The 13,227-nt window shown below is 40.1% G+C and overlaps 1 protein-coding gene and 1 pseudogene across 2 annotated transcripts in view; one reads left to right on the top strand and one right to left on the bottom strand.

Annotated features, from left to right (window-relative positions):
- Positions 1 to 4,601, top strand: part of NEMP1 (nuclear envelope integral membrane protein 1) — a 22,218-nt gene extending 17,617 nt beyond the window's left edge. For both annotated transcript variants that reach the window (XM_012654346.1, XM_012654354.1), the window contains 4 exons: positions 282 to 396; positions 1,101 to 1,326; positions 3,169 to 3,342; positions 4,045 to 4,601. In XM_012654346.1, coding sequence (XP_012509800.1) covers positions 282 to 396; positions 1,101 to 1,326; positions 3,169 to 3,342; positions 4,045 to 4,225 — 696 coding nt within the window. In that variant the 3' untranslated portion in view covers positions 4,226 to 4,601. The remainder of the gene's footprint in view (positions 1 to 281; positions 397 to 1,100; positions 1,327 to 3,168; positions 3,343 to 4,044) is intronic.
- Positions 4,602 to 11,352: 6,751 nt separating this feature from the next.
- LOC105815356 lies at positions 11,353 to 12,103 on the bottom strand (annotated as a pseudogene).
- Between the last annotated feature and the right edge of the window lie 1,124 nt (positions 12,104 to 13,227).

Here is a 13,227-nt window from a genome sequence, read left to right as displayed (position 1 = left end):
AAAAAAAAAAAAAAAAATCCTGTGCTCAGTGGGATATTAAAGTCCCTCCTTCCTGTTTTTCAATTACATAGCCAGGCTTTTAGGTTATTTAGCATCTCATCTTCCCAGTGTATCTTGCAGACGGTACCATTTTAAATATAAAGGACATCTTTTTGAGAGATGTGTTTTTTGTGCATTTTGAGTAGGTTGAAATTTTTAAAAAATCTTTGTTCCATTTTGCTCCATTTATGTATGGAAAGCTTGTTGTAACTTTTTGCTTTCACTTCTACTCTCTGTCTTAGAAAAGTCCCATTTACGTCATCCTGGTAGGAGGCTGGTCTTTTTCTCTGTACCTCATTCAACTAGTTTTTAAAAATTTACAAGAGATCTGGAGGTGTTACTGGCAGTATCTTTTAAGTAAGTGGTGTTGGTTTTGCTTTCCTTTTGTATGTTTTTAGGCTGTTTTAGTTAATTTGATCGTGAAAAGATGTTGCCTGTTTACAGGAGATAATAGTTCATGTCATTTTATTAAGTTTTAAAAAATCATAATTTTTCCCTTATTTCTAACCCCTGTACAGTCACCACCTTCTCTTAAATTAAAATGATGCTGCTAAGGAGAAGATATTAATTGACTGGTATTTGTAAGTGCACCTCTCTTTATACAATAAGCATCTTCCTGAAAAAGCTGCAAATTGATTTTATTAATATAATCATATTTTAAATACACTTGGGGACCTTAAATAAAGGACTCTGCAGTTAATTTTTATCTATAAAGTGAGAATCCTTTGGTCAGACAGATAGTAACCTTTAATCTATCCTTTGAGAGGTGACGAATCTGGATTTTCATATACTGGGTTTTTAGAATAGACTGTTTCAGAGTTGTTCAACTTTTAGCTTTAATGCTCTGTTTGAACCAGATAAATCTGGGACAACAGAAAGTATAGGAACTCAAAGAAATGAATATATTCTAATAATGAAAAAGTGTGAATTATTGAGGAAAGATCTTATCTGAGTTCCTGGTTCAATAGATACTATGTAGTGAATTTACTACTGTTCTCCACACAAATTATTTTTACCAGGTATAGATGTCTAAGAATGTCTTCTGGTAACTCTTCTCATAGGCTACGTCCTCACAGTTGGATTCATGAGTTTTGCGGTATGTTATAAGTATGGGCCCTTGGAGAATGAACGAAGTATCAACCTGCTGACCTGGACCTTGCAGCTGATGGGCCTGTGTTTCATGTATTCTGGCATCCAGATACCACACATTGCCCTTGCCATTATCGTCATTGCTCTGTGTACTAAGAACCTGGAGTACCCTATTCAGTGGCTGTACATCACCTACAGGTGACTGAGAGACAATGTAACTTTGTATTGACATGTACAATGTGGGATGCAGTTGCAGCAAAAGTATACAGAGCTGTTGACCTAGGAGCCTCTGTTTATGAAAAATTATTGTATTATGCTTCTACATTTGTTCTTCCTGAGTCTATTTTTTTAGACTCTCTGTAGGCATTTTTATATTTTTGTTCTAGTCATTTTAATAAAAACATCCAGTAAAGTGTCATGTGTTCTTGTTACCACTAGGTGGTACAAATTATATCAGTTTTATACCACATTGCTCAAGTCACCTGGTTTCGGGTTATTTCACATTGGCTCTCAGATTGCTCTGGAAGCCCTAGTCTTATTTTAAGGTGCAATTCCTAGCATGTTATCACCTTGCATAATGAATATGGAATGTTCATAGGTTCTGAGGTTGTCAGTGGTTGTCTATTGTGGATAGTTAAAGTGATGCCTTCAGTTTGGGGAACCATTTTAATGGACCACAATCTTTTTTTTTTTTTTTTTTTGAGACAGAGTCTCACTGTGTTGCCCGGGCTAGAGTGCCGTGGCGTCATCCTAGCTCACAGCAACCTCAAACTCCTGGGCTCAAGTGATCCTCCTGCCTTAGCCTCCCGAGTAGCTGGGACTATAGGCCTGTGCCACCATGCCCGGCTAATTTTTTCTATCTATTTTTAGTTGTCCAATTAATTTCTTTCTATTTTTAGTAGAGACGGGGTCTTGCTCTTGCTCAGGCTGGTTTCGAACTCCTGAGCTCAAACAATCCGCCCGCCTCAGCCTCCCAGAGAGCTAGGATTATAGGCGTGAGCCACTGCGCCCGGCCTCACAATCTTTTTTTTAACCAATCAAATAATTTAATTTCCTTCTTCCCTCCCTCCCTCTCTCCTTCCTCCCTCCCTCTCTCCTTCCTTCCTTCCCTCCTTCCTTCCTTCCTACCTACCTACCTACAGTGTCTCGCTCTGTCGCTTAGGCTAGAGTGCAGTGGCATGATTGTAGCTCACTGCAACCTCAAACTCCTGGGCTCAAGTGATCTGCCTGCCTCAGCCTCCTGAGTACCCAGGACTACAGGGTTGTGCTGATGTGCCTGGCTAATTTTTTTATTTTGTAGAGATGGGGTCTTGCTATGTTGCCCAGGCTAGTCTTGAACTCCTGGCCTCAAGCCACCCTCCACCTCGGCCTCACAAAGTGCTAGGATTATAGGTGTGAGCCACTGTGCCTGGCCAAATAATTTCTTTATTTTGGTTTCATGTTTTCTTTTTTTAACTTGTATAGATTTATGGGGTACAAGTGTGATTTTTTACGTGGATATATTATATAGTGGTGAAGTCAGGACTTTTAGTGTACCTATCACTCAAACAATGTACATTGTACCCATTAAGTAATTTCTCATCATCTATCCCCTCCCACCCCTCTTACCCTTCCAAGTCTCCATTATCTATCATTCCATAGTCTATGTCCATGTATACACATTGTTTAGATCCCACTTGTAAGTGAAAACATGAAGTATTTGTCTTTCTGTGGACCACAGTCCACAGAATGATAGTATAAACCATCATTTTCTTGTCATTTTCCCGTTTATTGGAAAATAAATATTTTGTTTACTGTTTATTGGAAAATAAGTGAATTTATTCATATTAGTGAGTAATATCTACTACTCTTTCTTGTCACTCATACTCTAATGTGTCAGAAGTCCATTGTAACTACAGGTGTCTATGGAAGAAAGGTGGGAGCAATGGCACTTAATGTTCAGGCTGTCTGCTGTTTGCTTGGCCCACTGAAGGGAGCTAGAGGTAGGGATAGATACAGATTACTGATTAATGATTCATGATGTTATTTTGGTGAGCACAGAAAGATGTGTAAGGCAACAGAAAAGCCTGTTCCTCCTCGTCTCCTGACAGAAGAAGAATATCGAATACAAGGAGAGGTAGAAACCCGAAAGGCTTTAGAGGAGCTCCGAGAGTTTTGTAACAGTCCAGACTGCTCTGCTTGGAAGACTATTTCTCGAATCCAGTCTCCAAAAAGGTAACTCTTGGGCAGATATACCAAGTATCTGTCAGGGTAATTGTGACCTTGAGTTCTATCAGTGATCATACTACTAGATAATCATGTTGTATTTGTGGCCTTTGTTTATCTGTTAACCTAGGAGTAGTCAAGAGAAAGGTACATACGTTAAGCTTGTTTCTTGTTTCCTCAAGGAACTATCTACTCTAGCTTTGTTCGTGGCATTGAGATGGGAAGACTACAGTACCATATTAAATTTCCCCTCTGAAAGTTTTGCATTCTTCTGAGTTAGTAGGGTTTTTCTTCTTCTTTTTTTTTTTTTCCTTTTTAGTTGAAAGCAACTGTACCAATGAAAGCTTCAATTTGGAATCCTGAAGGCATAAAGTTTATAGGGCCATAAACATGAATAACTATGTAATGCTCCTTAATCTTATCAGGATTGCAGATGACTAAAGGAACCTTAGCACTTCCATAACAAAAAAGGTAGACTAGTGCTTATTAAGCATGATAGAGTTTCAGGGGATATTGGCCTATGTTCCCAGCTTTCCTTTTCTTCTTATTTCTTGCTTTAGTCTATTTACTTGCCAGAGTAAGAGCAGGGATATTGGCTAGACTCAATATAATTTGAGCTGTGAGCATATCACAGGTTTCAGTTTGTTCTTATTTTGAAAGAAAACCAGAAAGGACAGAAGGCAGATTGCTAATGAGTATTCTCTTTTCCAGATTTGCTGACTTTGTGGAAGGCTCTTCCCACCTCACACCAAATGAAGTTTCTGTCCATGAGCAAGAGTATGGATTAGGGAGCATTATTGCCCAGGTTGAAATCTATGAGGAAACATCCTCTGAGGAAGAAGACTCATATTCCTTGTGCCCCACTCTCACACAACACAACTTCTTGACTTAAGTGGTAGTCAGTTATTTTTATGTGGACTGGCTTGGTGCCTCATTGGTTCATATTACTCATGTTGTGCAATTGCATCCAACCCTTTGAAACAGAGTGCAGAAATTCTCCCACTGAAATGAGAGGCCTGAGTGGGCCTCCCTCTGGTCTCTGTGGGATCCCTGAGGAAGGAGAGTGTATAAAGTAGTAAATGCCCATTGGTTAATCTATCATCCCACTTTTATGTTCCCAAAGTAACTGGCCACAGCTAGCATGGTGTTCCAGCTTCTCTTTGAAAGTTGATTTAATTGTATTTCTGTCAGGCTGGCCCTGCAAAGTAAGAACTGTTATAATTGCAATAATGCTGCAGACTATAGGCTGCATCTTCCAGAGAGAAATCCACAAATCTGAGCCTCTTTCACTTCTGTTTTTATTTTATTGACTTTAGAATACTACTTGATTTAACTCTTTTTGGCAGGAAAATTGATTTTTGTTTGTCTTGGTTTTTTTTAAATCAATTTTTTTAAAAAAAAATGTAACAAACTCATGTTCCAGAACCAGCAAGTGTCCTAGGCCCCCAGAATGACAAGTCTCCTAGGCCCCTAAGCCCCAGGAGCTATTGTTTTGAGCTTTGAATTAGTTCTCACACATAATGATATTTTAAGTCCTGCTTTTAGGAACATGCCTGTAGGCTCTTCTGTAGGTGAGGTGTCTTGGGCTTTTGATTATATTCAACTTATAATTCCATCTTAAAAATACATTTGTGTTCTTCCCTTCTCATTCCTCCTTGCCACCCTTTCCCTTTCAGTAAGGGTGTATTTCCCTCACTTGTGAAGTATGTACAATTCAGAGTTTATTTCATTTCTTATACCTCCTCATTAGTTTACAGCATTATTCCTGCTAGCTAGAAGTTATCTTGTTAGGGGATGTTCAGATGCTTTCGACAGGTTACATTTTTTTCTGTCATTTGGTCACGTATCTTTGAGTTACTGTGGTATCAAGAAACTATCCCCTTTTCCTTTCCCTTCTCCTTTGTCTACCTGGTCTACTTATTCCTTTCAGCCTTTCCTCACTACCTGCACTCCCCTAAATCTAGCTAATTTGTAAGCCCTGAAACTATGAAATTTTTTAATGTACAGTTTGTAGCTGTGTAGCCACTACAGTTTGCACTGCCAGGAAGTAGACCTCCAGGTTATGTTCATGTCTCTTGATGCTCATTCAGCCATCAGGATTAGACACATTTTTCTATGAACTGATACTTATTTGCAATTCCATTTCCGACCTGAGATTTATGCTGCCTTTTATTACAGTGGCATTAGTTTCAGATTCTTTAGCCTTTGGAAAGTACCCTTATAAACTAGCAGTGTCATTTATGAGGGAGCCAATTCCGTCATTTGGTTGGTTCCTTCTTTGTGATCTTCACCCCCAATACCTTGGAAAACACTGTAATTACTTTAGCCTGGAAGATAGATGCTCATGGCAAGAGCATAGCATCAGGTTTACTGGCTTACTTACCACGATCATGGGAAAGGCAGATGATTTTTTTAAAAAGCTATAATGACTCCTTCAAACCAGCCATTTAGCAGATAATTTTTGAAAGGCCCTGGCTCCACTGCTGACTTCCAAAGTGTCAGCTCTGAGACTCCCCTCCAGGTTGATTATTTCCACAGCCTTAGACTGTCCTAAAGCAACAGCTACCTCGATTGGCAGCAAAGGGACATATAGTGGAAAATGAGCAGTATTTGGTCAGATAGTATGGGTTAAAGTTGCAGGGTAAAAGGAACTTTATATTGGGAAACTGTTATGCCTTTGTGAATTATGTACGTAGTAAAATTTTATCCCTCTACAAAGAACTATTAAAACCTCTGAAATAAACTTTTTTTCAACTTTATTTATAGAAACCGAGACCTAGCATATTTGAGCATAAATTGATTTGAAAAAATAATTCAGCTGTACAAGTGGTCTCAGGATTCTCTGGAGATTTTGGTACCTTTTCCAAAATAGCTACTTAGGAATGTGGTAGGTTGCCTTTAGGGTAACTTTTTCTGATTCATGTCTTTATTTCAGTGAGAAAGCATTGTGAAGTAGGGAAAGATTCTCCTCCTATTTTGTTTAGTAAACTCCTGTGAAATAGAGTTTCCGTTTCAAGGCCAGTTTTTTTTCACTGTTTGAATTTGGGGTGAGTAAAATCAAACTCAGTTTATTACTCCCTGTCTGGTAGTTGGAGACCTGAGCTGTAGGCACCAGAGGTAACAATTGGTCCTGCAGCATGAGAATTGCTCTCAGACGGTGAAGGACAGTGCTTCTTTGGTGTGCTGCGTGTCCTTGCCCTGCCTGCCTTGTGGCTCTGCCCAGATGCTTCCGAGCCTGTGTGTGCCCGGAGATTGCTTGACTTCGTAAATCTTTACAAGCTGCTCTTGTCTCCCTCTTGGCCACTTATTCTGCTGGCTCAGTCATTACTTGAAGCCCCCATTTAATTTTCTCTGGCAGTTATAGCTCTTGCAATTTCAGCACAGTCTCATCTCTCAGACCGATCTCATCAAGAAGGATTGAAGGGATAACTATGGGGGAGCTGGACATTGGAGCTATGTCTGCTGCCACGTCAGCATCTTGCTTAGCAAATATCAAGCCGTAAATGGGCTCCAGGGCTCAGGGTCTCATCAGCATTGGAAGTCTATCACCTCTAATCAGTCTGACCAAGTTGTATAGAGCATGACTCCCATTAATGGGAATACAAAAGGCATCTGGTATAAAACATTTCCCTTTCACTTTCCCACTCAAGATTGTTTTCATGGGACCAAAAGAACACAGTGACTAAAATCAAGGACAATTTAGCAACTTTGATACCTTCTAATAAGGAATTCCTGTCAGCCACTGCATCCTACCAAAGCTATTTTATTTCTTCCCCCCAAATTCATGATTTTTGTGGCTGTTACAAAGGGAATTTTGCTGATGATAGATCTTTGGGTCTTACTGTTCCATTTTGTGCTTATTTATCCATTCTACAGCCCAGTCCTCTCTTCATTGATTATTCCTTTGAACTCAATCCCTATTTGATATGTATTATAGAGGTTTGATGAAGAAAAGGACCCAAATAGGCCAGATAGTCCCCCCAGGTCCTGATATCCATAGAAGGCCTCGGAATGGATTATATAATTGTCCTCAATCTTTTTGTTGTTTGAGAAAAAAAAGATGGGCTTAGATGGATGCCTGCATAAAAATGGTTCCTAGCTGTGTACTCAACTTCTCTGAATTGAGTAGTGAACGTTGAAGTACAAGGAAAGGAAATTAAATGTCTTTCTAGTATTCCTTTGGACTTAGGTCTGACACGTGAGATAATAACCTGTATTGAAGTGCCAGGAATTTTATCTGAACTCAGGAGAGGACAGTTTGACAGATTTATTTTGCCTTCATATTATATAGGCACTGAAACCAAGTAATAAACATATAAAATAGCCATTGCACAAAGCAAGTGCACCTAAACCTTTTGTTTCTGTTTCTAGGTAGCAGAAATTATTTTTTTTTAGGGGAACCTGTGTAATTGTTGTGACCCAACGGTGTCTTTTGTTGACTTAGCTCATAGATACAGGTTGCTATTGAGTTTGATTCTAGATGGTTACTGCCTTGAAAAGTGGTGCCTTATGTGACAGGAGCCAGAGCCTGCTGGGAATAAACAAAGCAGATTCATGCCAATATGGATTTGTAGCTTTAGAGGGAATGGGAGTGGGTCACACAGACCCCCAGAATGGGGGCTTTGGATTTTCACATCACCCACCCATGTGTGTCATCTTCCTTTTTCACACTCTTTTGATGGTAACTTGAAAATGGTGAAATCACCTTCTCTGAACTTGACTATAACATGAGCAGCATTCTTATGTTAACATAATATAGATAGGTCATAATGGGAACATTAGAAACTGTTAACAGCCTGCAATTGCCACAGTTTTCCATGTTTATGGAATTGATGTTTAAATAGCAGGGCTAAGGAATTACTGGGTAAGTTTTAGCCTGTGGGTAATGCCTTAGCGTTATTTAAATAAAAGATTTATCATTTGTGTTTAAAATAAATGTTCATGAATGTTTGAATGGAACAAAATTATCAGGGATGGCTCTTTGCCATGGGTCTCATTTTTACCCTCTTTTCTATAAGAAAAAATAATGTCTTATGAATTTTTCATTTTTATTGTACAGTTTGTAAGTAATCCCAATTTTAATAAAGTTTTATATATATATAGTGGTCTCAATGAGCATGTGCTTTTCTTGTTTGGCTCTCTTGTTTTCAGGTAATCAGCTATTAACTCCTCAGTTTCATCTTTCTAATGAGATGGTTTTGCATGCCATTGATTTTCCCTTTTTTTCTTACCCACCCCTTCCCATGCTGAGTCTGTACTGGTCTGCTTATATCCTTGGACTGGATGATTTCCCAAGAGGCCACATCTCTAAGGGATATTCTTGCAGGAGTAGCAGGTTGTACTACTGTGTTATATAGTAGAAAAACGAAATATATAGGTTATTCCTTGTCCAGGGAGTTACTCTGTGCAATTCTTTTCTCTTTTTTTAATGGCATAAAGTATCCATTGAGGTGGGAGGAAGACCTATGGATCCAGCTATGGGATGCCTTTGTATAGGCTGGAAGAGGAAGCAGAGCTGTAGGGAGCATTAGAGTCATGGAATAAAAACTTCCATTATGTCTAGGCCCAGCTTCTGCAGTAGGAGTCTGGTACCTTCCATTTTCTTTTACGTATTGGCTATTTTCTTTGCTATAAGAATTTTTATAACATTTGTGTTAATTCTGTATCTGTCTTCTCTCTTTTCACTTATTTAGGCTACCTGGAAATAAATCCATTGTCTATTTTTTTAAGACAGTTGGCAAAATAGGAAGAAAACAGGATGTAGACCATATGTAAATTTATGTAGATTAATGCACACTAACGATGTCTTTTCTCTCCTCTGTAACTACTACTAGGTAAAAGACATAGATGCTCATTAATGGTTGAATTAATAAAAACTTAAAACATAATTGCTAGGTGTGCTACTCATAGGGTTTTAGTGAAGAAAAAAGACGAAGGTGTTATAAATCAGTTCTCAGACTTTAACATGCATAGGAATCACCTGGGGATCTTGTTAAAATGCAGATTCTAATTCAGTGAGTCTACAGTGGTTCCCAAGATTCTGCATTTCTAGTAAGCTCCCAGGTGATTCACATGCTGCTGGTCTGTGGACCTCATTTTGAATAGCAATGATGTAAAGCACTTAGCTTGTTGCCTGGCACATAGTAAGTACTTGGTAAATGTTATTAATTGACTCCAGATAATTTACAAGAGCCAGGAAGACCCTCTGTCACCAAATATCTTCCCTTCTATATCTGAAAACTTATCTATTTTTATTGTGTAACATTTTTTTTTTTTTTTGAGACAGAGTTTCCCTCTGTTACCCAGCTGTAGTGCAGCAGCATCATCATAGCTCACTGCAACCTCCAATTCCTGGGCTCAAGTGATCCTCCTGCCTCAGCCTCCTGAGTAGCTGGGACTACAGCACTCGTCACCACTCCCGGCTAATTTGTTTTTGTTTTTTGTACAAACGGGGTCACACTTTTGCTTAGGCTGCTCTCAAACTCCTGAGCTCAAGTGATCCTCCCCCCTTGGCCTCCCAGAGTGCTGGGATTACAGGCATGAGCCATTGTGCCTGGCCAATATCTTTTACAAAGTTAATATCCCGGGAAGGTTGAGTGAGTGAGTGAATTGGTTTAATCATATTGCTGCCCTTCCAACTTTGTGAGAAATCAGGACCAAAGGATTTTTTTTTTTTGGTCAGCTTTATTGAAGTATGACTTATATACAATAAAATTCACAGCCTGGAATGGTGACTCATACTTGTAATCCTAGCACTTTGAGAAGCTGAGGTGGGAGGATCACTTAAAACTAGGAGTTTGAGACCAGCCTGGGCAACTTAGCACAATACTCTGTCTCTACAAAAATAAAAGTAGCAGGCATGGTGGTACGCGCCTGTGGTCCCAGCTATTAAATAATTAGGAGGCGGAGGCAGGAGGATCACTTGAGCCTAGGAGTTAGAGGTTACAGTGAGCTGTAATTGCACTACTGCACTCCATCCTGGGTGACAAAGTGAGACCCTGACTCAAAAAAATTTTAAAAATTTACCAGTTTTAAGTGTACAGTTTTGCTGAGTTTTGACAAATGGAGACAGTTGCATAACCAAAACCACAATCATGATTCCATCACCCCATAAAGTTCTTTCATTCTCCTTACATGGACTAGAAATTTTTTTTTTTTTTTTTTTTTGAGACAGAATCTCACTCTGTTGCCCAGGCCAGAGTGCCCCGGCATTAGCCTAGCTCACAGCAACCTCAAACTCCTGGCTCAAGCGATCCTTCTGCCTCAGCCTCCCGAGTAGCTGGGACTACAGGCATGTGCCACCGTGCCCGGCTAATTTTTTCTATGTATTTTTAGTTGTCCAATTAATTTCTTTCCAATTTTAGTAGAGATGGAGTCTCGCTCTTGCTCAGGCTGGTCTCGAACTCCTGAGCTCAAACAATCCGCCCGCCTCGGCCTCCAAGAGTGCTAGGATTACAGGCGTGAGCCACCGCGCCCGGCCTGGACTAGAAATTTTAATGGGGGAAAAAGGAAGGTGATTTAGGAGTCAGACGGTAGAAGACAACTAATGAGCTCTAGTTGCCTCAGTTTTGCTCAGAAAGCAGGAGATCACAAAGCTGTGTCCCACCCGTACCTCCTCCCCACCCCAGGAATGTTTTGACAGCGCTTGAAATCCCAGCTGACTTGGATGTGTATTTCATACCTTGTTAATTTGGGGTGACCCACTTGTTGCAGTTTGCCCAAGACTTTCCTAGTTTTAGCACTCCAGATTCTCAGGTATAGAGAACATTATCAACCTACCTTTACATAATTTATTGATTTACTCTACATACTTGAAGGGGGAAAAGAAGGCAAGGAAAAGAGAGACAAGGAAAGCTGAGTGGACCTTGGGTCCCAGGCAGACCAGCATGGTTGGTTGCCCTGGCTGTGATGTTCATGCCATTGTTTTTAAGCCTCAGTTTGCCATCTCATTTTAAAGTCACTTCTCCCATGTGAACAAATAGCACTCAAATGAGTGAATGGTGGACATACAGATAAACCTCAAGTGGCTGCAGATTCCTGGCCTAGAGAACATGAAACCTGGGTTCTGGTGCCAACTTTGCCAGATTTGCAGTGGTATAACACTAGGAAAGTGGTTTTCTCACTCTTTGTTTCCTCCACGGGAAAATAGAGAATCGGTAGTCATTTCTGCCTCTGGACGTTGTAATACTGCTCCACCTACACATGGGATTATATTTTTTTGTTTCAAATTCAGAATTACTCAATAACTTTGTTATTTCATATGTATCTGGAAATAGGACAGACACATGTCCTGATCCTGTCACAAGAGGTAGAATTCCACATTTGGTACAACGTTCCAAGATAGGGTAAAGTGACATTCCTGTTTCCCTTGAGACCATTTCCATTGTCAAAGAAAAAATGTTTTTATGTCTTTCCCAGCAGCAGCTTTGGATCATCACCTCTCAGAACAATCTTGTTCCATAGGACAACTTGGTTCAGAGCATTATTTCTTGTTGAATATTCTGCTGATAAATAAACAACTGCTTAACATTCCAAACAAATATATTCTCTAGATCAGCAGTTGTATCAAATGTAATGAATCCCAGATCACTTCTTTCTCTCAGTCCAGTGACGTCTTCTACATTTTTAACATGACCTGCGAGACGTGCAGCCACAGCTGGACATTCTTGTCTTCGAATGCAGTGGAGATGAAGCAGGTGAAAGTGAGTGCCGCCATCATGCGCAGCAAGAAGGTGAACAGCAAGTTTGCCTGTGACAGCACCATGTTCATCGCGACCGTCTCCCACTAGTCCTGTCTCCACATGCACACCCAGGCTTCCATTTGGGCAGTGGACTGGCTCCCTTGGGATCATGTTTTGATATCACTTCCACTCAGCTTTCTCTTTGTCTCTCTTTTCCTTGCCTTTCCCCCCTCTTTAAGTGTATACAGTAGATCAATAAATTATGTAAAGACAGGTTGATAATGGAACTGCTGATGGGCCAGGCTTATGCAGGGTGCTTCTGTGAGAGCAATAGAGTCTGGACCTTGCACCAACAGCCATGGCTGGAAGTTGGAAAATCAAGTCTCTATTTTCAGTTAAGTGTCTGAAATTACCTGATTTGCTCTTTATGCATGCCTGGGAGAGAGGATGGTAGGTAGAGGGGACCTGCTGTTTAGGAATTCTCCTGGGTAGACGAGGGAGTACTTGGAAAATAAGATTTTATAAGCTGCTTATCTACCAGCAGGAACGATTTCCCACTGGGCTAATGCCCAGGAAACAGCATCTCAGGGTCTTATTCAGTATCTGGGTGCTGAAGAAGAATTAAAATTAGAGACATCAGAACTTGGGCTGCAACCGATGGCAGACTTAAGGTCAGGAACCTGCATTTTCTTCCTGGTTCTGTACCAGCTGTGGAACTATGGGCACATTGTATAACCTCTCTGAGCCTGTTGTTTGCCCCTAGTTTTCCTTTTTAATGAGTATCTATTGTACATTGCTTTCTTCAGGGTAGTGCTATTCAGTGAGACAATGTAGGTAGGAGTTCAATGAAACTGGGACATCTCTACAAATGTGAGATATTATTACTCATAACTTTAACCTTTGGGTCTCTATGATGGGGTCTGATTCATACGGGAAGGGAAGTAGAGAGGAATTTGGGGATTTTGTCTGCTTAGCTCCCAAAGTAATCTCATTAACACCCCTGACTCCCAATAAGATAGAAAGGGTAGGTTTAAGGGAGATTCTGTTTCTTTACTAGGAAGACACTCCACCCTACCTTGACAAAATTCCTGCCTTGTCTTTAGAAAATCTTTTTCTTGGCTATAAATTCCATTCTTTGGCTCTCATTTCCAAATTCGGGGGACAATGGAGCAAGAACTATCCTCCTAAGTTTCTCGGCTAAGGCCAGCCAAAT

This window comes from Propithecus coquereli, unplaced genomic scaffold (assembly GCF_000956105.1).
Source record: "Propithecus coquereli isolate 6110/MARCELLA unplaced genomic scaffold, Pcoq_1.0 Scaffold111, whole genome shotgun sequence".
Classification (NCBI taxonomy): domain Eukaryota; kingdom Metazoa; phylum Chordata; class Mammalia; order Primates; family Indriidae; genus Propithecus; species Propithecus coquereli.
This window is presented reverse-complemented; position numbering and strand designations above follow the sequence as displayed.